The sequence below is a fragment of the Primulina eburnea genome, chromosome 2, assembly GCF_022965805.1.
Source record: "Primulina eburnea isolate SZY01 chromosome 2, ASM2296580v1, whole genome shotgun sequence".
Taxonomy (NCBI): Eukaryota; Viridiplantae; Streptophyta; class Magnoliopsida; order Lamiales; family Gesneriaceae; genus Primulina; species Primulina eburnea.
The window spans coordinates 37695513-37720358 of NC_133102.1; the positions used below are offsets into that span (position 1 = coordinate 37695513).

The window sequence follows — 24846 nt, forward strand, 5'->3', positions numbered from 1 at the left end:
ATAATATCCTTATAATCAGGAAAAAAATGTATGAAAATATTATTAACCTCTTCATCATGGGAGATACATTTTAAATTGAAATCTCTGTTGTTTCCATATGCATGTAAATTGTAACACAAACCAATTAGATTTTAAACTCCGATAAATTTTTGAATGATTTATTTCACAGATGACACTGAACATTAAAACTTTTTTTCTGTTATTCTTATTGAAAATTGAATGTCTTAATGTGATACAGAAATTAGAGCAAATTATTTATACAAAAAATATATATCAATAAAAAATATGTAGAATTAAATAGTATACATATTTTGAAATTCATGATATTCTTTCATTTTCAGAATAGTCATTTTGGGGGGAATTTAGTATTTTATTCAAAATCTCAATTTTTACATATAGTAGTATTTCACTCTGTGATGTATGAATGTTATTTCATATGTCTCTTGTGAGACAGTCTCACGAAGTCTCGCGAATTTATATCCGTGAGAAATTCGCGAGACGAGTCTACTCAATCTATATTTATAATGAAAAATAATATTTTTGATATAAAAAGTAATATTTTTTTATGAGTCAGTCAATTCAGAGATCAGCTTACAAAATTGACAGATGAGACAATATCTCATAGTAGTTTTTGTGTTTGTATAATTAATTATTATAATCAGCAAATATGAGATTTTGATTGATTAATTAATTTATTGATATTATGCAATGAACATATTTATATTTAAAATTTATTATATAAAAAATGTTGATATCATTTAAGATAACATTCAAATAAGAATAACAATATTCTGTCACCAAATTGAATTTTTTTACCATTGTATGATATGTTAGTTGAGTGGAATTGCTAATAAAAAATTATAGAATTTATTTTAGGTAAAAAAAATTTATACATTGAGTTATCTTTCGGCAATATGTTGACAAATAATTTAATTAAATTATTGATTTCTAATATTTTTTAGAGTGGGTCTCATGTGAGACCGTCTCATGGATCATAATCTGCGAGACGGGTCAACCCTATCTATATTCACAATAAAAATTAGTACTTTTTCATAGGTGACCCAAATAAGAGACTCGTCTCACAAATACGACACGTGAAGCCGTCTCACACAAGTTTTTGCTTATTTTTTAACATCATAACACATTATTATTGTAATATTTGTTAATGATTTTTTCCTTTAAAAATATATTATAGCAAAATTTAATATATTTTCTTTCTTTTCAAATAGTTATTTTAATTTTTATTGATAATATTTTATTTAATGATATACAAAAAATTGTAAATACTAATCTGATTATTTAATGTGTAATTATTTTTTATGTGATTGTAGATTCAAGTTTCTCAAATAAATTTTTTTTTTCTACTGAAATCATAAAAGTACTTTTATATTTTAATGTGAAATTCTATAATCTTAGTAGATATTTAAATAAAAAATATATATTTTTAATATCTCATTAATTTTAAATTTGTTATAAATGAATATATTAATACTAATAAATAATTTTTATTTAATATATTAGTTGTTGCGACAACTCAGTTATACAGACATATAGATGTCTTACAAGCAAACGTTGACTCTTTTTTCATGTATTAGATGAATTTGGAGCAATCGATTATATTTTAGCTGCATTTATTTTTTATATGCCGGGGACAAACCGAGCATGTGGGAGATTGGGAGCTTGGAAATGGCTACTATATTATGGTTTTTTGTTCCATGTGAGTTTTAGTTCAGAATTTGTTAAATTTGTTGACTGCTGCGTTGGAATTCGGAAAATTTTCGGCACATAGTTTATACTCGCAGTGTTTTGATCAATGTGTTCTGCAAGTTAGAACAAAAAAATATGTGTTTGAGCATTATGAAGAGCAAATGGTTAATGGGTAGAACCCATAATGCGTAATTATCCTTCTATCGTGGTCTACTAGATATGTATTGTGAGTGTTTGAAATGATGAAGGCATAACCTGCAAGGCCTTCAAGTTGTTTGATGAAATGATTGAGATGGTGAGAGGTGACGCGTGATATTCTGACTCATGCAGTACCTTAACGAAATCGAACCAATCAGCATTAAGCTTTGACTCAGCACCATTTCCATATGGATTTTTTTTTACAACTGAGCAAGCATTTGGAGTTACTCCCGCTAAAATATAGTCTGATACTGTTTAGTTTTGCCTCCCTTGCGATCAGAATTCTGGTTCTGGGATTGCTTATTTGGTTTTAAACGTTTGCACCGCTGTCCCTTTCTGAACGGCTTGTTGTTTGTGGATTTAAAACGATGCTTCAAGGATATTAGCGTCGATTGCCTAGATGCATTTGGAACTAAATGATTTGGTATATTGTACCAGGATGCATGAACATTTTAGAGTGGCTATCTCCTTTACCTGTTGTAATCTGCTCGAAAGAAACTACTCCTTGGAGCCTCACCTTGAGTAGAATACCAGGCTCACAAAGCATAGTCCCACTGGATGCATCTCTTCCGAACGTGACAAACTCCAAGTTTCTTGGTAAGTTTATACCCTCTTCCCCAACATAAATTAGTTTCTGTGTGATTCCTCAGTTTTATTGTTATTATCAGTCTGTATCTGTATTAAATATATGCTTCCAATAAATATTGTCTGTGCATGGCCATTACTTTATCACTATCAGGACTCGCGACATAGTGTGTTTCATTAGAACATTGGGCCCTGGCTTTAAACTTTGACGAAGCATTTAGACCTGAAATCGTAATTGAAGTGATCTTCCATAAGTAATGGAACTATCTAGAGCAAAAGTCTGCTTATTAGTTCCGAAATTCTTGGTTGTCATTTAAGTATATGTTCCTTTTAATCACGAATCTAGATGTATGATACTCAGAAAGCCTCTAATCCCTTGCTTCCAAATATTCCTTCTGATTGGAAAAAATATTGTGAATCTTAGTTAGGTTATAGTTTTTATGTTGTGCTGGAATATGAAACACGGTAGCACACCAAATTTCTGAGAAATTGTGTCTCCTGTTCATCCGATAGTAACAAGACAATAACCACCTATTTTTTTAAGCGAAATTTGACGCATCAAATTACTGAATTTGTGCATCCATGTAAATGAAAAAATCAAAACGTTTAATTTTTCACATCCAAAGTAATTATTAGCTTTGCATTTCTTCCTAAAGGTGTTCTGCAAGAATCTACTTTTGTAAAGATTTTGGAGGAATGTCTGTATTTCTATATACAAAGGTTTTCTGCATACTTTGAAACTATGTTCAAGTATATCATGGTAAAATTTTTCTAAACATCTGACAATTCATGCTGCGATTTGCTTCTATGATGCTTTGAAACAAAACTATTTTGGCCTGTGAGGTATGTTGTTGTAGGAAATTGATTAAGTTATAGAGGTGATTTCTCAAGCTTTTGACTCAGAATTGATGGAAAAAAATGATGCTGAAGAAATATGTAGCTCCTCTCATGTGCAGTTCTACCTTTTACTGGATGAGCAAGCATCAACCAGATATATGAATGCAGAATGAGCAGTCTTAGTTTGGCATACCAAATTCCAGTAAACCGCATGAATACAGTTATTGCTACAGAAACATTATTCACAGCCCACATCCACAGTCAACCACCCTCCCAAAAGAAATCAAAGCATTTAACATGCTCGTGTCATCTTCCAGAGAAAGCAAATCTTGCTTTTCCTAATCTTCACTTTTACGTGACTAAGCATCTTCCTGTTCTTGCGTTGTTTTTTTGTTGTTGCATATTTTCTGGATCGATGTGAAGAAAAAAATTCAGATTTTATCATAGCTTGCGATCAGGACTGAAGATAGTGTCACTTCAAATGCTGACCTCGAAGTTTGGCCCTTTACATGTGAGTAGTTTTGAGGCATTGTGTTTTCATTTTAATTGATATTGTTAATGGGACAAAGACACTATTCATTAGCTTTTGTTATTGAAGAAAAATGGAACCATCATACTCGATATTGTTCCCTTGAAGTGGGATGAAAAGCAGAGGAAGCTTATTGCAATTTCTGTGCAACAGCTCTAGTGCTTGAATTCTCGGATTTTGATATTTGTTCACGTGAGATAATCTTGAATTGCCACGCTTAGTTATCTAGCATGCCAGTTAAAAAAAAAGGGAAAAAAAGCAGAAAAAACCATGCAAATCTTTCCGTTTATACAGATGAGACTCGATCACTGGAATTCAGTGGTTATGTCCAGAAGCATGCTTGTGACTATGCTTTCAGGTGTACCATAGATTCCTCAACTTTTGAAATATTTCTTGCTGTATTTTTGGTTGTCAGTAGTAAATTTCACATGAATCTTACTAAGAAATGCCCAGCCCCAGTTGTAGTCGATGTTCTAATGGAACTGCCCGCTCTGTTGTGACCGTTTTTACTATCTACCTACCAGTTGGCATGATTGGATAGACCATAAATTTTGTGTTTTGTTTCTCTCTGAAAATTATATCCTGTGAAACTTAGCAAAAATACAATTATTATTTTCTGGGTGTATCAATATATAATCTCGACATGAATTCATTCCTATCCCTACAAGGTTTTGGTCTTTGGAATGAGATACAAATTTGCAAACTTGCTTCTCTAAAACAGCTGCACGAACTGCCTTTCTATATGGCATTACTTTTACACATTGAAAGTGAACAAATGAATTATTTATGCGGTAAAATTCTTAAATTTCAATCTAGTATTTGATCTTGTCAATGCTTTTAAAGCCTTGATCTTGGACGATGATGTTGAATTTCTTCAAGGGGTCAAGTTACTGAATCTGTTATCTCATACAGACCAGATGAAGTATGATGATATTATGACTGAAACAATCCAATCATTTGTGTATGGATCAAAATCCACTGAAGAAAACAGAAAAATATGAAGATGCATACATACATAAATAATATAGTAATTCATTCAAGAGAAATGTTGAGAGAATTGGAGAACATTTTGCAATGTTTATCGCATATGACATGTTTTGTGTAACACTGCACTCTTTTCCTCATCACTTCTCTCATCAGGGATGGAAGGAAACTTCTTCAGATTACTATAAACCCAAGATCCATCTCTATCACGATGAAGGCGAAGAACATCTTCAATTTGAGGAGCTACGGTAATTTGTTTACTTCTACTCAAGAATCCTCGTGCTTTTTCCAGCTAACAAGCATACTGATGCACCGCTTTACAATATAAAATTTCGACTTCTGTTCCTTGGCCATACGGGTGAATTCAGAATACCTTTGTGATGAATTTGTGGTATGAGTACTGGACTTAGTTGAAGGGATCTTATGTGATGAACTTCTTGAGAGACCGGAAGAATTCTTCTGGGAAAAATTCCTTTGAGAAACACTCCTTGATAGAGATGACTTGCTGTAGAAATGGAGATCGCTGTTCTTCTTGTCAGCTCTATTCACCTTGGATGCCTCATCCATGTAATACTCCATGTATTAGCTGGAGCTATGGTTCTTGAGAGAAAGTTTGTGTTTTCTTGTATGAGTGATATGTGATTCTAGACACAAAGGGGGGTCGTGAGATTGATTGAAGAGGTGGTGGGGGCAATTTATAGTAGTTGGGGGTGGACAGAGTTGGAGGATGATGATTCAAATTCGAGCAAAAAAAAAAAAAATTTAAAATTTATGTATGATTCGTCTAAAAAAATATTGTCTCGGGTTTGTAACACCTTCAAAATATGTTCCATTGTTCTTTGTCTATTATTTTTTAAAAATAATAATTATTATTATTATTTCATTGGTCTAAATTTTTGGGCCAGTCGATGTGAAACGGATTTGCGAATTGGAAACATGGCGACTGTTGGGTTACAACATCACATGTGCGTGATTAGGCAGCTTTATTATATGCATAGAAATTCCATGCTGGATCTTGTTTTTTTATAGGACCCAACCATTTTGTTGTTGCTTCATCCATGTGTATTACCACACAATTGATTCTTTTATTCTATCATGGTCTATGTACTTGAGATTGCTTCTACAATACTTGCATTGATAGATATTAGATGTAGAACTTTTTGGTGTGGTTGGTAAGGCATTGATTAATTATTCGTCATTGTTTTGTTTAATGTTGAGCTCAAGTTCTACAGAGAATTATTGTCGAATGATTATCTTATCTAGATATATTGATTTATCATCTTCATATTATGCATCTTTCATCGTCTGATTTTATGACCAAATGGTGGTTGTATAACTAGTGTAGTAGAATGGATTGTTGTAGATAGGTCTGAACACAGTTCTGAAATCGACAGTTCTGATTCTGATCAAATACAATATTGGGTATGGTTCCGAATCTTGTTTTAAACAATTTCGATTCCTGTTTAAACCGATTTCATTGAATTTCGTTTGTTATTTTTACATTTAGAAGGTCGGAAAAAAAAAGAAGGTTTGATTCTTATTGTAATAAATCTAATTAAAGTTAATTATTTTAATTTTATGTTTTCATTAGTTGAGATGATCCAGAGAATTAGATTTGATTATTTTGAAAGAAAGAAAAAAACAAATCTATATCGATAAAAATTATGAAAAACACTATACTAATGTGTGCGTATTAATTAGGTCATTGAAATTGAAGTTCCACCGCGTGATGCAATTATAAATCTAACTATTATTTATTCCTTTTTAACATTAATTTTGTAGGGAATCATTTGACTGTTCATGTGCATTAAAAACTCGATGGTTGACCAGTCAACCATAGTTGAAAATCAATTAAGATTGGAAAATGTTATTAGGTATTTGGCTGAACTAATTTTGTCATTTTTATCTCCAATTTTTTTTTTCAAGAAATGAAAATTTTATATCAGAAAAAAATAAAAAAAAATTATATTTTCTCATTTATTTGACAAAAGCTAGTCGATTTACTTGTATAAGCATATTAATTTTATTTTTTGTGACATGTGTAATATAAATTTTAGTAATTTGGGTATTTTATATTTAATTTGTGACATGTGTAATATAAATTTTAGTAATTTGGGTATTTTATAATAAGTTTAAATACAATATAATAGACATGTTGTTTCACTAAAAAAAACGATGAGATAAAATAGTGGCACAAATTATATGTGATCTATGACTTGCCCAACCCACTTTGCCTTTTGGATTCTTGCTATGATTAACTGAAAAATCACTCATCCATAAAGCATTATGATATTTATATTTTTGGACGAGAGATTTATATCTTCAATTTGAATATTTGGCTCACCATTTTTCAAATTATTATTTCCAAATAAACCATTTTCTGATTTTATATATTTGTCTGATCGTAATTTCGATCTTCTATATTATAAAATTTCGGTTTTAGTCTGATATCTTTATTTGTTTACTTTTTGTGCAATTCTAGTATTTTTTTCCGATATGACACTAATGAGGTGTTGATGTAGCATTTACATGTATAGTGTCATATAAGCATTTATGATGAAAAAGACTAATATAAGACCGGGCGTTTGTTGTTTTACCGACATTTATAGTTCATGGTTGTGCAATGGTCTAAATGTCGCAATTTAATCACACTCCTCGTAGAGGAAATTATTGTACCTGAACAATCTCCTGCCAATAATTATATTTTTGGCATTTAATGAAAATTGAAATCATAACATTTGATCTACTGAATTTATAGTTGGTGGTAACCATACAATTCAAATTTTAGATCGTATATTAGTCTAAGTGTGACGGTTCGACGCTTTCATAACAGAGACAATTATTGTAATAAACAATGAAAATTGTCAAAAATTGAAATCTTGGGACAAAGATTGAAATTCGATAACATATAAAACCAATATTACAAAAAACAAAAACAAAACAAAACAAAACAAAAACATACAAGATCAAAATTGCAATTTCTCTTTATTTTTATACAATATGGTAATCTGTTCTTTTAAGTAGAGATGTAAACTGCTTTCCAGCTACTCGATAAAAAGCTTGTTCGAGATTGTTTGTTAAGCTTATTGAGCCGAGCTCGACAATTTTATCGAGTCGAGCTCGAGATTAAGGATATTCGACTGGCGATATCAGCTCATTTGTGTCAAACTCGACTAGTTTTTTGGGTCTTGAATGTACAATAATAACTAGCATTGCTGCACATCGAAATTTGAGCGTAAAAAAAGTGATTAAAGACTATAAAACGATAAGTCTATCACCTTAAATTTTCATATCTTAATTGACCTCTTGACGAAGAATAATCGACGAGCTAAAAAACGAGGTTGTTTAACAATCTCGAAAAAACGATCTTGTTTAACGAGCTTGAAAACGATCTCGCTTAACGAGCTGAGTTCGAGCCAAACTCGTTAAACATAATAAACGAGCTATTAGCGAGCTTAATAATTTTAAAACGAGCCGAGCTCGAACCTCATGATAAAAGATCGAATCGAACTGGAGCATATATCCAACTTAAATGAGGCTAGTTCGAGCCTGATATTATTCGACTCGTTTCGGCTCGTTTACATCCCTATTATTATGTTTTCGAACGGACAAGCGTACGTGTATACATGTTGATAAACAAGAATTGAACCTGCGAATATTTTTTTAGAACCCAGTGATGGAATTGGGAATGAAGAAACTTTTATTTGTAAAAATATCATATAAGATTCAAGTTTTTTTATGAAAAAAATTGCACGGGGTCAGTCTCTTCTTAAATTTTCTAAAAGTTCTATTGGAAATCCGAGTCATGACTACTCAAAATTTCAATTTTTGGTTTCCTATATTCCCAAATAAAGATTTTTTTTTTTTTAAGAATTGGATATCGGTGGCAAAGTTGAAGAAGTTGGCTGGGTCCATGTGAATAGAGAATAAATGCATCTAGAGGCCCACTTGCAAACATGTGGGCTTTCACAAAGTCCATTGTTCGGTACAATTTTTGTTTTGCTTTGTATCATTTTGATTTTTGAAGTAATTCGAACTACTTTATTTAAGTATATGAAGAGAAATTTGTTTCATTTAAAAATTAATTTTTTTTAGATTCAAGGTAACATGGTTGATCCAATAAGTTTTTAGTACAAACAAAATTAGTAAAATCTATATTGAATAAATTAAAATTTATAAAATTATTTGTATATTTATAAACTGACAAAAACTTGTGTGTGACGGTCTCACAGTTCGTATTTTGTGAAACAGATCTCTTATTTGGGTCCTCCATGAAAAAATATTACTTTTTATTCTACGAATATTACTTTTTATTGTGAATATCGGTAGGATTGACCCGTTTCACAGATAAAGATTCGTGAGACCGTCTCACAAAAGACCTACTCTTATAAACTTGAGTAAATGAAGAGATTTTTTTGAAACTTTGGTTGAAATTCAGCGAAAAGGGTAAAAATAGATGTATGGATCAGTAGGTCAACTTAAAAGCATAATATATAAGGGCCCAAATTTTTTTCAGTAGCATGGGTAGGACTAGTCTGGGTATGAATCTTTTCATAGACTGTTACAAGGGAAACACTAGTTTGTAAGACTCGATAAAAAAAAATGTCTTCAATTCGAGATCGATGTTATTAAATTTCGTCTTACCGTTTATTCATTCCTATTAACTATATATTTTACTTTGTCCGACCAATTTTGAACTTCAGTCGCTAGTTAGAGACCTAATTTATGATATGGTATCTGATTAGATATCGAGACGAAAACATTCTGTCTTTAACCTTTCTTTTTTATGTTTTATATTCAAAATATATTTCTTGTAATTGAGTTTTTACCGTCGTCACAAATTGGAGACGGATTAGAGAAACTATATGCCATTCTCTAATTTGTGACATTTTTTATAATTAGTGAACTAGTTTTTTTATATTGAGAACGATCGCTAATCGGTCTCTATTAAGAAATAAAGACCCATTATCGATCGATTTGTTGATCTCTAATTAGTATTTTTATTGTAATAACATCAAAAAATAGGGAATTGATGATAAATGATCTAACATATTAAGTATCACATCAATACGATCAATAAAAAATGGATAAAATTTAAAAATCGAAATGTAAAAGATAAATACTGAAATTCAACAACATAAATAACGAAAATAACAGATAAATAAACACACACAAAAAAAAAATCAAAATTTCCTCAATTAGATACATGAATTACATATATTAATTAATTAGTTACAGTCCATACACTTGTAATTAAGCAGAGGGCATAATAAGAAACATGTCACCTTATTCTATTTTTTAATGAAAATAAATCATACTAACAAATTCATTTACTTCACGTCATTATTGCAAAGATATTATGTGAATATTCTATGACCACGAGGGTTTCTCTTATTGGCCCACGTAAATTATCAGTATCTACATATTATTGTCCTTTTTTCATAAACTATCTGAAGGCTAAAATATTTTAAATTTGAATAATTTTGTTTGGTTCGAATTTAATAATTGACTTGTGTTAAAGTAAATCTTTGAATCCATATTCGTGAGTAATTTGCTTAATATTAGTTATTGATGTAGCCAAAATATATAATTGATAGGATTAGGTAGATTTAATATTAGCATTGATGTAATCAAAATATATAATCGATAGGATTAGGTAGATCGAAGTATGACGATGTGTTGTCTAACTTGTAAACTAGTCTAGATAGTAGTAGACAACGGGCTCGTAAACAGGTTCATGTGATGTAACAAAAAAATATAATTGATCGGATTACGTATATCGAAATAAGACGATGTGTCTGACTCGAAAACGGGTCTAGATAATTGTAGACAAATGACTCATAAATAGGTTTATGTTGTGTAGATGCTGAAATCAATAAACAATTCACCAATATTATCTAAAAGTTGTAGAGGATTAGATAGAAAAATGAGATAGTGTACTTTGGATCATGAAGAAGTGTCTAGCAGACTTTTATTTTTGTAGGCGAAGTGGACTAAATAATTAGATTGAGCTTATAACTCATCAAATATATAATTTTGGTTACTTACACACTTTTCTTAATGAGTATTAAGTCTCCGAGTTTTCAAATCTTGAACTCACATATTCTTGAAAACACAAACAAACAAGGGTATGCGTGTTCAAAATTTAAAAACACGGAAATATGTGTGTTCGATGTTTGAAAACATTTTGGAGTAGTAGATCATTTTTTTTTCACGATATCTTAACAATTTCATAGGGGTGACAGATGCAATTTAACATATAATTTTTATGTATTAATAAAAACTAATGAATTTGGCACATCACAAGTATATCTATATTTTAGTAACATATAATTTTTATTTACAGAGGTAAAATAATTTTTTTATTGTCTATCTGGGTTTTTATTTTTAATATGTTTATATATATATATATATATATATATATATATATATATATATATATTAAAGAAAGAAAATGAAAAAAACTACTAATAAATCATTCTTCCCTTCTATCATAGTTAAAGGGAAAAAAATTGCAACTTTTTATTTAATCACAATTATGATCACAATTTTAATCTATTAAACTAAACAAATTATTATTTATTCATAATCATTGAATGTCATATCTAATTATTATAATAATCATCTTATAAAATGTCTTTACACAATAGTAAATGCAGATTTAAGACACCAAAGTTAGTGACTTGGTGTATCTTGCTTGCTTTATAATATGATGATGATTTGGGGATTCTCAAAAGTTTCCCATTGTCTGAGTGAAAAAAACAAAATTTCCCATTGTCAAATTTTTTGAAAAATAATTTAAAATGTGTGTATTGAATATTTGAATGTTGAATATTTGAATGTTGAAAATAAGAGTTGTAAATATTGAAAATTAGTGTGTGATGATGTAGGTGATGATGAATTTTATTTTTGGATTATTTGTAAAGATTTTCTATAAATAGATCTCTCATTTGTGAAGAAAATCATAACTGAGTAAAGAGAAAAATATTATAAAGTGTAGTTTGGTAAATTTTGAGAGTTTGAGATTTTTACTTTTTACCATAAATTTTTATTTTTTCACAACACGTTATCAGCACGAAGCTCTAAAAGTCCTACATACTTTTCCAAGCTCCAAACAGAAGAAAAATGTAACAAAAGTAATAATATTTATTTTACTGTTATTTATTTAATATATAATATAATGTTATTATTAGAAATAATAAAAATAAATTTTTCAAAAACTTGTTATAAATCCTGGGAGGATGTTAAGACGACATCCCACACTCCCGGTAAGGGGTACGACAAGTATAAAAGCCTACAAGATTTTTAAATAAAATAAATTATGACACTTCATTATAATAATGTGATATGATATACATAATTATTTAAACATGTCTAATATTATATACATCATATTATTACCATAAAATTATAGAAATACATACCTTTATTTTTTTGTACACCAACGGTCATAAATAGTAAAAAAACGGCTAGTTTTTGCCCTATAAATATGATCTCACAAACACATTCAATCACTCCAACTTTCTCTTCTTCTCTAAAAATTATTTATTATCAAATTTTTCGAAGAAAAAAGAAGATGGCTTTCTCAAGGATATTTTTAATTATTTTGGTTATCATACTCACGAGTCTTGTATTTATCGGAGAATATCCTCCTCGTGCGTTTTCTTTATTTTTACAAATACTTGTACTTGTTGTTTATCCGTTACTTTGTATTGCAATATTTATTAACTAATAAAATGCATCGTAATTTTTTTAGTACCACTATGTCAAATTTAACAAAGCTCGAATTTGTTGCGCTCGACATCACGGGAAAGAATTATATGCCATGGACTCTAGATGTAGAAATGCATCTTGAGTCATTGGGTCTAAGTGAGACCATTAAAGAAAATGGCATATGCACGTCACAAGAAAAGGCAAGAGCCATGATATTTTTGCGTCGACATCTCGACGATGGATTGAAATGTGAATATCTGACTGAAAAAAATCCCATGGCTTTGTGGAAGGGATTAAAAGAAAGATTCGAACATATAAGAGAAGTTATACTTCCGACCGCCCGGGATGAATGAAATACATTGAGATTCCAAGACTTTAAAAAAGTCAGTGATTACAATTCGGCGATGTATAGAATAATCTCGCAATTAAAATTTTGTGGACATGAGGTCACAGAATCTGAGATGCTTGAAAAAACATTTTCCACGTTTCATGCATCAAATATTACTCTACAACAACAATATAGAGTACGTGGATTCGCGAGATATTCTGAACTCATCGCCTGTCTTCTTGTGGCGGAAAAAAACAACGAGCTATTAATGAGAAATCATCAGTCCCGACCCACTGGATCAACAACATTTCCAGAAGTAAATGCTGTAAGTAAAAATGAATTTAAACATCGAAACCAAAATCAAATTCAAAGACAAGATTTTGGTCGAGGTCGAGGTCGTGGACGTGGACGTGGACGTGGACGTGGAATTGGCCGTGGTCGTGGTCGAGGCCGTGGTTTTGAAAACAATAGAGATAGTTATTTTTATAACTCATCTCAAAAGAGCGTCTCAAACCATCCACCGAAAAGGCATCATGAGAATACAAGTGTTAATGAGAATCACTCAAAAAGATATGAAAGTTCTTGTTTCAGATGTGGTACTCCAGGACATTGGTCCCGTATTTGTCGAGCCCCTGAGAATCTTTGCAAACTTTATAAAGAATCATTAAAGGGGAAAGAAAAGGAGACCAACTTCACTGAACGCAGTGACCGTTTGAGTGATTCAACTCATTTTGATACTGGTGATTTTATGAATGATTTCTGTGGAAATGATCAACATGTTGGTGGGATAGAAATGAACAATTTTGATGCTGCAGATTTTCTCAATGATTTTCTGAAAATGAACAATATAGTGGTAGAATATAAATGTACCATAATTTTTTTTTCATATAATAATGTTTTATTGTACAATTATGATATATGTTATATTTATATATGTATTGTCAGTAATTTTATTTCATAGCATATTTTTTTGAAGTTCAAATATGGAAAATGCTATGAGCAAAGCTGAAGTTTGCATACTCGATAGTGGTACAACGCACACTATCCTCCGAGATAAAAGATATTTCTTGGAACTAAAACCAACAAAAACAACGGTGAATACAATATCAGGTCCTGTAGACTTGATTAAAGGATGTGGTAAAACACAATTTTTTTTACCTAATGGTACAAAATTTTTGATTAATGATGCTTTATATTCACCACAATCGAAAAGAAATTTGTTGAGTTTTAATGATATATATTTCCATGGGTTTGATACTCAAACAATGAATGAAGAGAATGAGTAATATATATGTCTTATCACATATAAATCAGGAAAGAAATATGTGATTGAAAAACTACCAATGCTCCCTACTGGATTGCATTATACACATATAAGTCCCATTAAATCAAACATGATAGTTGATAATTCTTCAATATTAACAAATTGGCATGACCGATTGAGACATCCTGGTTCAACAATGATGCGAAGAATCATAGAAAATATACATGATCATCCACTGAAAGACCAGAAGATCTTTCAGAATAATAAGTTTCAATGTAAAGCATGTTCTCTTGGAAAACTTATTATAAGACCATCACCAGTCAAAATCCAAACTGAATCACCAATGTTTCTTGAACGTATTCAGGGTGATATTTGTGGACCAATCCATCCACCATGTGGACCATTCAGATACTTTATGGTATTGATTGATGCCTCCAGCAGATGGTCACATGTATGTTTATTGTCAACTCGAAATGTTGCATTTGCAAGATTATTTGCTCAAATAATAAAATTGAGGAATCAATTTCCCGATTATACAATCAAGAAAATTAGACTTGATAATGCTGGTGAATTTACTTCCCAGACTTTCAATGATTATTGTATGTCTATGGGAATCATTGTTGAGCATCTTGTTGCTCATGTACATACACAGAATGGATTGACTGAATCATTGATTAAACGTCTGCAAATGATTGCTAGACCAATGATTATGAAAACAAAGCTCCCTATTTCTATATGGGGACTTGCAATTTTACATGCTGCTTCATTAATTCGCATCAGACCAAGTGCATATCATAAATACTCCCCATTGCAGCTTGCATTTGGTAAAGAACCAGACATTTCTCATTTGAGAATTTTTGGATGTATGGTGTATGTGCCTATTGCACCACCGCAACGAAAAAAAATGGGACCTCAAAGAAAGGTTGGAATTTATATCGGTTATGATAGTCCATCAATCATTCGATATCTTGAACCTCAGACAGGCGACGTGTTCACAGCACGTTTTGCTGATTGTCATTTTAATGAGGAAATCTTCCCAATGTTAGGGGGAGAACAGAAACATACCGAAAAAGAAATTACATGGTTTGTATCATCATTGTTACATCTGGATCCAAGAACAAACAATGTGAAAAAGATGTACAACAAATTGTACACTTGCAAAGAATAGCAAATCAAATACCAGTTGCATTTGTAGACACAAAAGGGGTAACTAAATTATATATACATGCTGCACATGCCCCTGCTCGAATTGAAATTCCAAATAAACAAATGGAAGATACTCATGATGTCATTAAACGCCTGAAGCGTGGAAGGCCAGTCGGTTCCAAGGATAAAAATCCTCGAAAAAGAAAATTCATATAGAAACAGATGATCACAAAATAAAGAATGATGTTTCTGAAGAAACACATGATGATCACAAAATAGAGAATGGTGTTCCTGAAGAAACACATGATGATGAAAATGTTTTGTCAGAACCAAAAATTTACGAGAATCATGAAATCTCTATCAATTACATTAATACTGGAAAAATATGGAACCGAAAAGATATAGATGAAATTGATGATATATTTTCTTATAATGTGGCAATCGACATCATAAATGATAACGAAGATCATGAACCAAAATCTTTTGGTGAATGTAAAAATCGGCAGGATTGGATAAAATTGAAAGATGCCATCCAGGTTGAATTAGATTTGCTAAATAAACGTAATGTTTTTGGACCTATAGTCCTTACACCTGAAGGTGTAAAACCTGTTGGATACAAATGGGTTTTTATTCGAAAGCGAAATGAGAAAAATGAAATAGTAAGATATAAAGCTCGACTTGTTGCACAAGGTTTTTCTCAAAGGCCTGTAATTGATTATGAAGAAATGTATTCTCCTGTGATGGATGCAACTACGTTTCGGTATTTGATTAGCTTGGCGGTATCTGAAAATTTAGAAATGCGTCTTATGGATGTTGTTACAGCTTACTTATATGGATTACTTGATAGTAATATATATATGAAAATCTCTGCAGGATTTAAGATGCCTGAAGCACAAAGTTCAAAACCCAGGGAATGTTATTTTGTGAAATTACAAAGATCATTATATGGGTTAAAGCAATCAGGTCGAATGTGGTATAATCGACTAAGTGATCACTTGATGAAAAAGGGATATGTAAATAATTCAATATGCCCTTGTGTTTTCATTAAAAAAACAACATCCGGATGCGTAATTATTGATGTATATGTTGATGATTTAAACATCATTGGAACGAATAAGGAAATTCAAGAAGTTGTGTCATACTTGAAGGAAGAATTTGAAATGAAGGATCTTGGAAAAACCAAGTATTGTCTGGATTTACAAATTGAACAAAAAGAATGTGGAATGTTTGTTCACCAGACAAATTACACAGAAAAGATCCTTAAACGTTTTAATATGGATAAATCAAATCCTTTAAGTAATCCAATGGTTGTTAGATCATTAAACATAGAAAAAGATCCATTCCGTCCATGTGAAGATGATGAAGATATTCTTGGTCCAGAAGTACCATATCTAAGTGTCATCGGTGCCCTTATGTACCTTACAAATTGTACAAGGCCTGATATATCTTTTGCCGTGAATCTGTTGGCAAGATTTAGCACATATCCAACAAAGAGACACTGGAACGGAATTAAACATATATTCCGTTATCTACGAGGAACGACAGACTTGGGACTTTTGTATTCAAAAGATGCTAACCCAAGTATAATTGGTTATGCTGATGCTGGATACTTATCTGATCCACACAAGGCACGTTCCCAAACTGGATATGTATTTACTCGTGGAGGCACTGCAATATCTTGGCGTTCACAGAAACAAACGCTCGTAACAACTTCATCAAATCATGCCGAGATTATTGCACTACATGAAGCAAGTCGTGAATGTGTGTGGTTAAAATCAATGACCCAACATATCCAAATCTCATGCGGATTATCATTCGATGAGAAGCCTGTGATACTATATGAAGATAATGATGCATGTGTTGCTCAAATGAAAGAAGGATACATAAAAAGCGACAGAACTAAACATATTCCTCCTAAGTTCTTCGCATTCACCAAGGAGCTTGAGAAGAATAAATGTATTGATGTTAGTCACATTCAATCAATTGAAAACTCATCAGATCTCTTCACAAAGGCACTTCCTACGTCAATATTCAGAAAGCACATATATAATATTGGGATGCGCAATCTACGAAATTTGTAAAGAATTGTTCGTGTCAACATGAGGGGGAGTTTACGTGACTGCACTCTTTTTCCCTTACTATGGTTTTTATCCCAATGGGTTTTTCCTAGTAAGGTTTTTAACGAGGCAGTACAAAAACACGTAATGAAGACATCATCGTATCATGATCATCATCACAAGGGGGAATGTTGAAAAATAATTTAAAATGTGTGTATTGAATATTTGAATGTTGAAAATAAGAGTTGTAAATATTGAAAATTAGTGTGTGATGATGTAGGTGATGATGAATTTTATTTTTGGATTATTTGTAAAGATTTCCTATAAATAGATATCTCATTTGTGAAGAAAATCACAATTGAGTAGAGAGAAAAATATTATAAAGTGTGTAGTTTGGTAAATTTTGAGAGTTTGAGATTTTTACTTTTTACCATAAATTTTTACTTTTTCATAACAAAATTAATAATAAAAAAAGATTCCACATCATTTAAGTTGGATTACTATTCGATATTTGAATTGAGTCGAGTACTATGATTTTAAGTATAAACACAACAATTTTCACCATTGAGGTCTTAATCTTCAAAATATTAACTTATCACACAACAACTAAAGATTGATTCAAAATTGAAGATCTATCAAATTTAAAGATTTTTACCTAGAAAATTTAGACAAGAACGATAATAACTCACAAGACTAGAAGTGATATATCGTAGTGTATCGTACTGAAAATTATATATCGTATACCATACCGAAAATTACGGTATAATAAAATTTTATACCGATACAATACCGAAATTTTCGGTACATATTGTTAAAGTATGTGCCTAACGCACCAACTTGTGGCTTGAGCATTATTGACTCTAATGTAAAACACGTTTTATTTTAATAACATTTAATGATTTTATTCAATTATGACGTTTGCTTTATCTTAATACATATGTAAGTTACATAGATAAAGTTCTTAAATATATAATATGTATCACGAGATCTACATCGCGACATAAGATTATGAAACTCATTAGGCAGTGTACCATATATTGTAAACATGTTTATAGTCGATTCAGCTACAAAAAATAAGGATAAAGTTCACTTGAATTCGAGACTAGCATCTGTGATGTTAACGTCATGTTTCATTTGTAAGGATATGGAGATGACCATTCACATATATGGGTGATCATATGATGATGCACTGCAACTCTCGATATACCAATGATTCGATCGAGATATATAAGTTGAAGGGATCATACTTTTACGCTAACTATAAATTAAGATTTTTGCAGGCACTATAAGTGATACCTAGGAGATCATGTGGTATGCTATTAAACGCTTTTATCGTGATCCGATGATTGCAGTCAGAAATGAAATCTGCCATTCTTGATGAAGATGTTGATAAAAAGAATGTGGCTAGTTAGGGTAAGCCCGAATAAAAATAAATATTATTCTGAATTACATGAAGATGTGAACCAACATCTAGCTATATACCTGATCCATTGAGGGTCACATAATTATCGAATTTTGTCTTCCTGTTGAGAAAGTCAAAGTTCAAGGAGTTGAATTTAGGGTTTTTAGTGTGATGTGATCAAACAAAATGCTTATAAAGGAGTTCATCAGTTGATTCAGATGCAAGGAGTTCACAAAACTGGCAACTGCCAAATATGCATAGCGAAAATTTTGATATTCGAAATTTTCAATTTTATTACGTGACCGTACTAAAAAATTTGGTATTGTTACTGCAGCGTACCGAAATCTTCGGTTATCGAAAATTCGATATTTTTTAGGAACGATAATCTCGATATACCTAAAATACGATATTTTTTCTCGTATAAAATATGTCGGATTATCTTGTTTGGTAAATAAATTTGACTCGCACAAAAACTTTTACAGATTTGGGACGTTGGGCAGAACCCGAATTATTAGGAAATTTGAACTAAATTAATATAAATAATAAATTTATTGATACAAAATTAATACGTAAAGATATATCATGATATAACATTTAATAATGGATACTATATGAATTAAATATGCAATCAAATAATTTTACTAGCAACAAAAATACAATGAAATAGTTTTTGTTAGACTTAATTGAATTGTGATGATGAGAGTCAAAATCAGTAGGCCGTAATAGCTAAATCAGAAGACATTATAAATAGCAGAAGCCCTCGTATCACTTTAAAGCAGAAGCAGAACTCGGCTTATAAAAGCAGAAGCAGAACTTAGAAAAACAGAAGCTTAACTTATCAGAACTTAACGTCTTTTGCGTGATCATTACAGTCTTAAATGTTACCGCTACTTTACCTAGTACTAGTATTAATTGCACCATTAATGTTGTACAAAGACATTTATCGCTCCTTACTAGTTTTGGTATGAAACAAGACTGATTACTCTGAAGCTTTCTGCAGGGCCCTTTTTAGGTGATAAAGCTGATTCTGCTCAGACGTCACAAAAGTCGTTTTTACTTATAGACATTGGACTCAAAGCTTTCTATATATAATGGTCAATCCTTTATAGAAAACCAGATTATTATTATTATCAACGCGACGATTATTACAATGCCAATTTGAGCTATCATCAACTACTACTTATCTTCAAGCTCAACATACAGACAATCAACACAAACTTTATATTAGATATCTGATCTTAAGAACATATTGTGTTGTTGTTTCGTTATCTCTTCACAAGCTATACACTTTACTACATCTTGTTCTGTAATATGGGAAAGAGTCTTTTCCAGAACTTTGCTATATTCATTTTACAGTTTTGTAAAGCCAAGAGTTTCAGTAGGCTACGGGTAAGTCCTACTGAATTGGGTATGTCCAAAAGTTGTACTGTAATAACCAAAGTCATTTAGTGATACCTTTTGGAAACAGAAGAATGAGAGACGTAGAAGATTTAATCTTTGAATTTACATAAACAACAACTGTCTACTGCCTACTGTTTTATTGCTTTCACCCTCTTATCATTAGATCGTTTCCGCACTTATTATTGTGATATGCATAATATTTATTCGAACAAGATAAGCTATAATATCTAACAGGATTCTAGCACCCTTTGCAAAAACGTCCAACAAAGGAACGGGGTTATTCACCCACCCTCTAAACTCGATATCGATCCCCAACAAGTGGTATCAGAGCAGGCTATTCTTTTCCCAAAAATTTACAACAGAAATGACATATTTCAGTAAAGTCCTTATGTTCTCAAAAGAAGATTTTGATGACTGGAAGATCATAATGAAAGCTCATCTTGCAGATCAAGACGATGACATGTGGTTTTTCATAACATATGGTCCATTGAAGATTATAAAGCCTAATATATCTATTGCTATCACTGATGGAGCATCACAAATGCTTGAAAAACCAAGAAGTGGATGGACATGCGAGGAAAAGAATATAGCAAACTTAGATTATGTTGCGAAGGATATTCTCTACAAAATACTTGATAAAAACACTTTCAGCAAAATCAAGATGTGTCCTACAGCCAAAGAAATCTGGGAGAAACTCATCCAGATTTTTGAAGGAAATGAACAGAAAAAAAACAAGATGTATGTAGCAATACAAAAGTTTGAAAATCTAAAAATGAAGGCTGGAGAAACTCTAAGCGAGTTTGATGAATGTGTCAGCAGCTTAGTAAATGAGCTAGCAGCTTTGGGAAAGGAATATGGCAATAGAGAAGTAGCACTCAAAGTGATGAGAGCTTTACCCAGAGAATGGGACGTCAAGACAATGACGATGAGTCTCAAAATATCTGAACAAGTTAGAACTACATGACTTATTTGCAGACTTGAAATCTTATGAGTTTGATTCTGATGAATTTACACAAACTGATTTGGTTAAAGTACGCATGACATGGTGGAAGAGTACTCAAGAATTTCTCAATTATTCGAGGAAGTTAAAACTGAAAATCATAACTTAAAAGATATAATCACTAAGTTTACTTGCTTGCAAGAAAATAGCTGCAATGATTTAAGAGTTGAGATAAGTAAGTTGAAAACTGAGAATGACAGAGTAAATGCAGATCACCAGACAATGAGGTCTGAGAATCAAAAGCTATTGGTTCTGGTAAATGCATGAAATAAGTTTTCTGTTCTTTAGAGAAGATGCAAGAATTATAGAAGCAATATGGAGACAGGAGTGGTCTCAGATTCAGTAATAATGAAAGCACTTCTAAAACAAGTACTAAGCCAACCCTGGATATGAGCAAAGAGAAATACATTCATTTTGTTAAGTCCAGTGTGATACATAAACCAGAAGTAACTATTCAAGTTGAAAGGTTTGTAAATCAGACGAACAAAAGAAAACATTATGGTCTGGGTTATGTTGAACCTAAGAGAAGAGTCCACCAGAGTGCTGGATCTTGTAGAGGTTTCAACTCAGGAGGACAACCCTCTATGAAGGTTAGAAACTACCAGTACCATAATTTCAGACCAATTCAGAAGAGATACAGACCAGACGATAAGAACAGAAGGGAAGAACAATATCCTGTAATGCATTCTGTTAGAAATAATAGACCTTTTATTGCACACACATCTGAGGATACCTGTGGGGACCCGAACTTAATTCAATTCTTAATCACTTGCTGGGAATAATTAATCAATTAAAATAAACAGGTTCTAAATTTTTTTTAAAACACGAGAGTACGCAGCATATGAAATAAGTCTTATCTCATTTACAAGATCACTAATCAGATCTAAGTACCAGTCCTGTACAACAAGAAATCATAATAACTACTGTTTCTTCACTATATCTCAGGTGATATAACAGATATACTCCTAAGTTCGGATCTCCACGCTAACTGTCTTCTCTCATCCTCTTCATGACCCTGATCCAGCCCCACATGTTGTAATGCACACATACAAAACAAGACAACAGCCGGATAACTCCGGTGAGAATAAATCCCAGTATAAACAATGTAAACATGCAATCATATAAAAGCATATATAAAAGCATATAATAAATATTCATAACATGTATCAAATCAGAAACATAAATCAATATCAAGCAATGAATCGTACTCAAACTCAGACTCGACTCAAACAACGCGTCGTCTCAGACTCGACTCAACTCTAACCTAGGGATCCCGATGTCTGGATAATGATAAATATACCGAATCTCAGTCGATAGGAATGAATCAATCCCTAAACGGCATCGATATAATTGATATATCCACTGTCTGGGCGAAACAGCCGCAGAATTGACGAACCAGTCAAGAATTAAGCGAATCAGCCAATAACTAGACGAATCAGCCAGTAATTAAGTGAATCAGCCAAAGTTTAGACGAATCAGTCAATGACTAGACGAATCAGCCAATAACCAGACGAATCAGCCGGTGACTAGGCGAATCAGCCAATGAATAAACAACTCAGTAGTCAATACATGCAGTGGTTATAAATCAATAGACAACAAACATCAATCTCATCAATTACAAATATCAATGTAATAAACTAAGTATGTGATTTAGGAAAACTCGAGTCAAACCTCACTCGAGTTGTGCAATCTCAACTCAACATTAATTTATACCTTTCTTTCTGATACTCTGACTCTGTCGAAGTCTCGAACTCAGAACCTGTCAATATCAATCTGGCAATGACAATACCAAGGAGTATACTATCAATACCCGTTCAAATAAATACTGGATATAAACAGAATTCAATCAAATTCTGTTTCAACAACATAACGGCATAATCTCAATATATCCAGCCATATCATATCAGTCAGATATCAATTCCAACATCTCAAAATCAATAACAACTCAATTCTGATATAAGTCGACTCCAAACTACTCCGAAAATCATAACAATTCCATATGGTATTTGTTCTTCAGTCCAGTTTCGATTATACGATGTCTAACATGACAAGAACATCATATATGAATCCTATCAGATTCTGACAATACTAATTTCAAAACATATCAAAACGTAGCAAAACTTACGTCCAGTTGTAGCCTACGTCGATAGGAACTCAATACCGAAGTCGGATTCAAAATCAGACGGACGGATTTCTAACAAAAGGCGTAAGGATTTTTTCGTAACTTTCCTCGGCCCTTTCTCCATTATTCCTTCCTGAATTTCTGAAGATTTACGTTTATATATATTTATATATATATCCTTGCATGTAATTGAAACGTGTCTCATTTTTACACTTTTCAGGCGGCGTTCAGGCGGTCACGATTTACCGCTCGGGCGCGGAAGGTTCTGCCCAAGCCTTTTCTTATCACACATTGGCGCTCGGGCGGTAATATTCTACCGCTCGAGCGCCAAACGTTCTGTTCGAGTATCATTTTTATTGTGCATTGGCGCTCGGGCGGTCTCTTTCTACCGCTCGGGCGCCACGAGTTCTGTACAAACATCTTGTTGGTCTTGCACCGACACCCGGCTTTTTCCACGTGAGCTCCTACAACCTCAATTCTACCAATTAATCAACGTCTGATTACCACAATTAAATCTCGGGCATTACAATACCCAAAGTACAAGGTCACCTACAATTGTACAAATGTAGGTTCCTAAAAGACCTATAAGGCTTGGACCCAAATAGATTGGGTACTAGTTACTAAAACTTGTTCTTGCAAGAACAGTTGAAGAACGCCAAGACAAGCAGCTCTACATGGTATCTGGATAGTGGATGTTTCAGACATATGACTGGACAAAAGAGTCTACTCTCAGAAATAATGAGTTGTACTGGACCAAAGATAACTTTTGGGGACAACTCAAAAGGTAAAACCGTGGGTAAGGGTAAGATTATCCATGGTAATATTACTATAAATGATGTGCTCTTGGTTGAAAATCTCTCTTATATTTTCATCAGTATTAGTCAACTGTGTGATAATGGTTACTTAGTAGCTTTTCAAAAACATACCTGCACAGTTAAAGATGCCAATGAATCTATAGTCTTAACTGGAATAAGAGAAGGCAACACCTAAAAAGTATCATGTCACAAAGATCATGTTAATGTTCCTACATGTTTAGTTGCCTCCCTTAGTGATAAACATTGGTTATGGTACAAGAGATTGAATCACCTTAACTTCAAGTCTATCAATAATCTCAAGAAGAATAACATAGTTGATGGTTTACCTGATATTAATTTTGTAAAGAATCATGTTTGTTCTGCATTTCAACTTGGCAAACAAGTGAGATCTATCTTCAAGAATAAAGGTAGTAAATCAACATCAAGATATTTGGAATTTTTGCATATGGATTTGTTTGGTCCAATCTCTATCACGAGCTTAGGGGAAATGAAATATACTCTTGTTGTTGTTAATGACTTTTCTAGATTTACTTGGGTAATATTTGTCGGAAACTAAATTTCAGTGATTTGACAAACTAAGCATCAAATTTTTTGGACTAACTGATCAAGTAACCAGGCTTCGCAAATCAACTATCAGTTGCCTAACTGAAGATTAATGTGCATAATATTAAAGGCAACTGATACCAGCTAAAATGAATTGACAACTGACTGATCAGTTGGAAACTGATCAGTTGAGCGAAACTGAATTTTCAAGTCAA

General features: G+C 32.1%; 1 protein-coding gene and 1 long non-coding RNA gene across 6 annotated transcripts; both read left to right on the forward strand.

The window, feature by feature from the left end:
- The first annotated feature begins 1548 nt into the window (after positions 1-1548).
- LOC140823098 (uncharacterized) lies at positions 1549-6234 on the forward strand. 5 transcript variants are annotated; one of them, XR_012116143.1, is made up of 4 exons: positions 1549-1717; positions 2344-3838; positions 3926-4214; positions 4769-6234. It is a non-coding gene; the product is annotated as an uncharacterized lncRNA (long non-coding RNA). The 5 variants fall into 5 exon arrangements; XR_012116145.1 differs by having other exon boundaries at positions 1549-2502; positions 3763-3838; positions 4769-6226; XR_012116142.1 differs by having other exon boundaries at positions 1549-3838; positions 4769-6223.
- Positions 6235-20515: 14281 nt separating this feature from the next.
- On the forward strand, positions 20516-21115 carry LOC140824277 (uncharacterized). Its single transcript, XM_073185876.1, has one exon. It carries the CDS (start codon positions 20516-20518, stop codon positions 21113-21115), a length of 600 nt encoding a protein of 199 aa, XP_073041977.1.
- The last annotated feature ends 3731 nt before the right edge of the window (positions 21116-24846 follow it).

Bases quoted from the DNA above. Each gene is read 5' to 3' on its own strand.
- LOC140824277 (XM_073185876.1), top strand. From the start codon at position 20,516: ATGACATATTTCAGTAAAGTCCTTATGTTCTCAAAAGAAGATTTTGAT.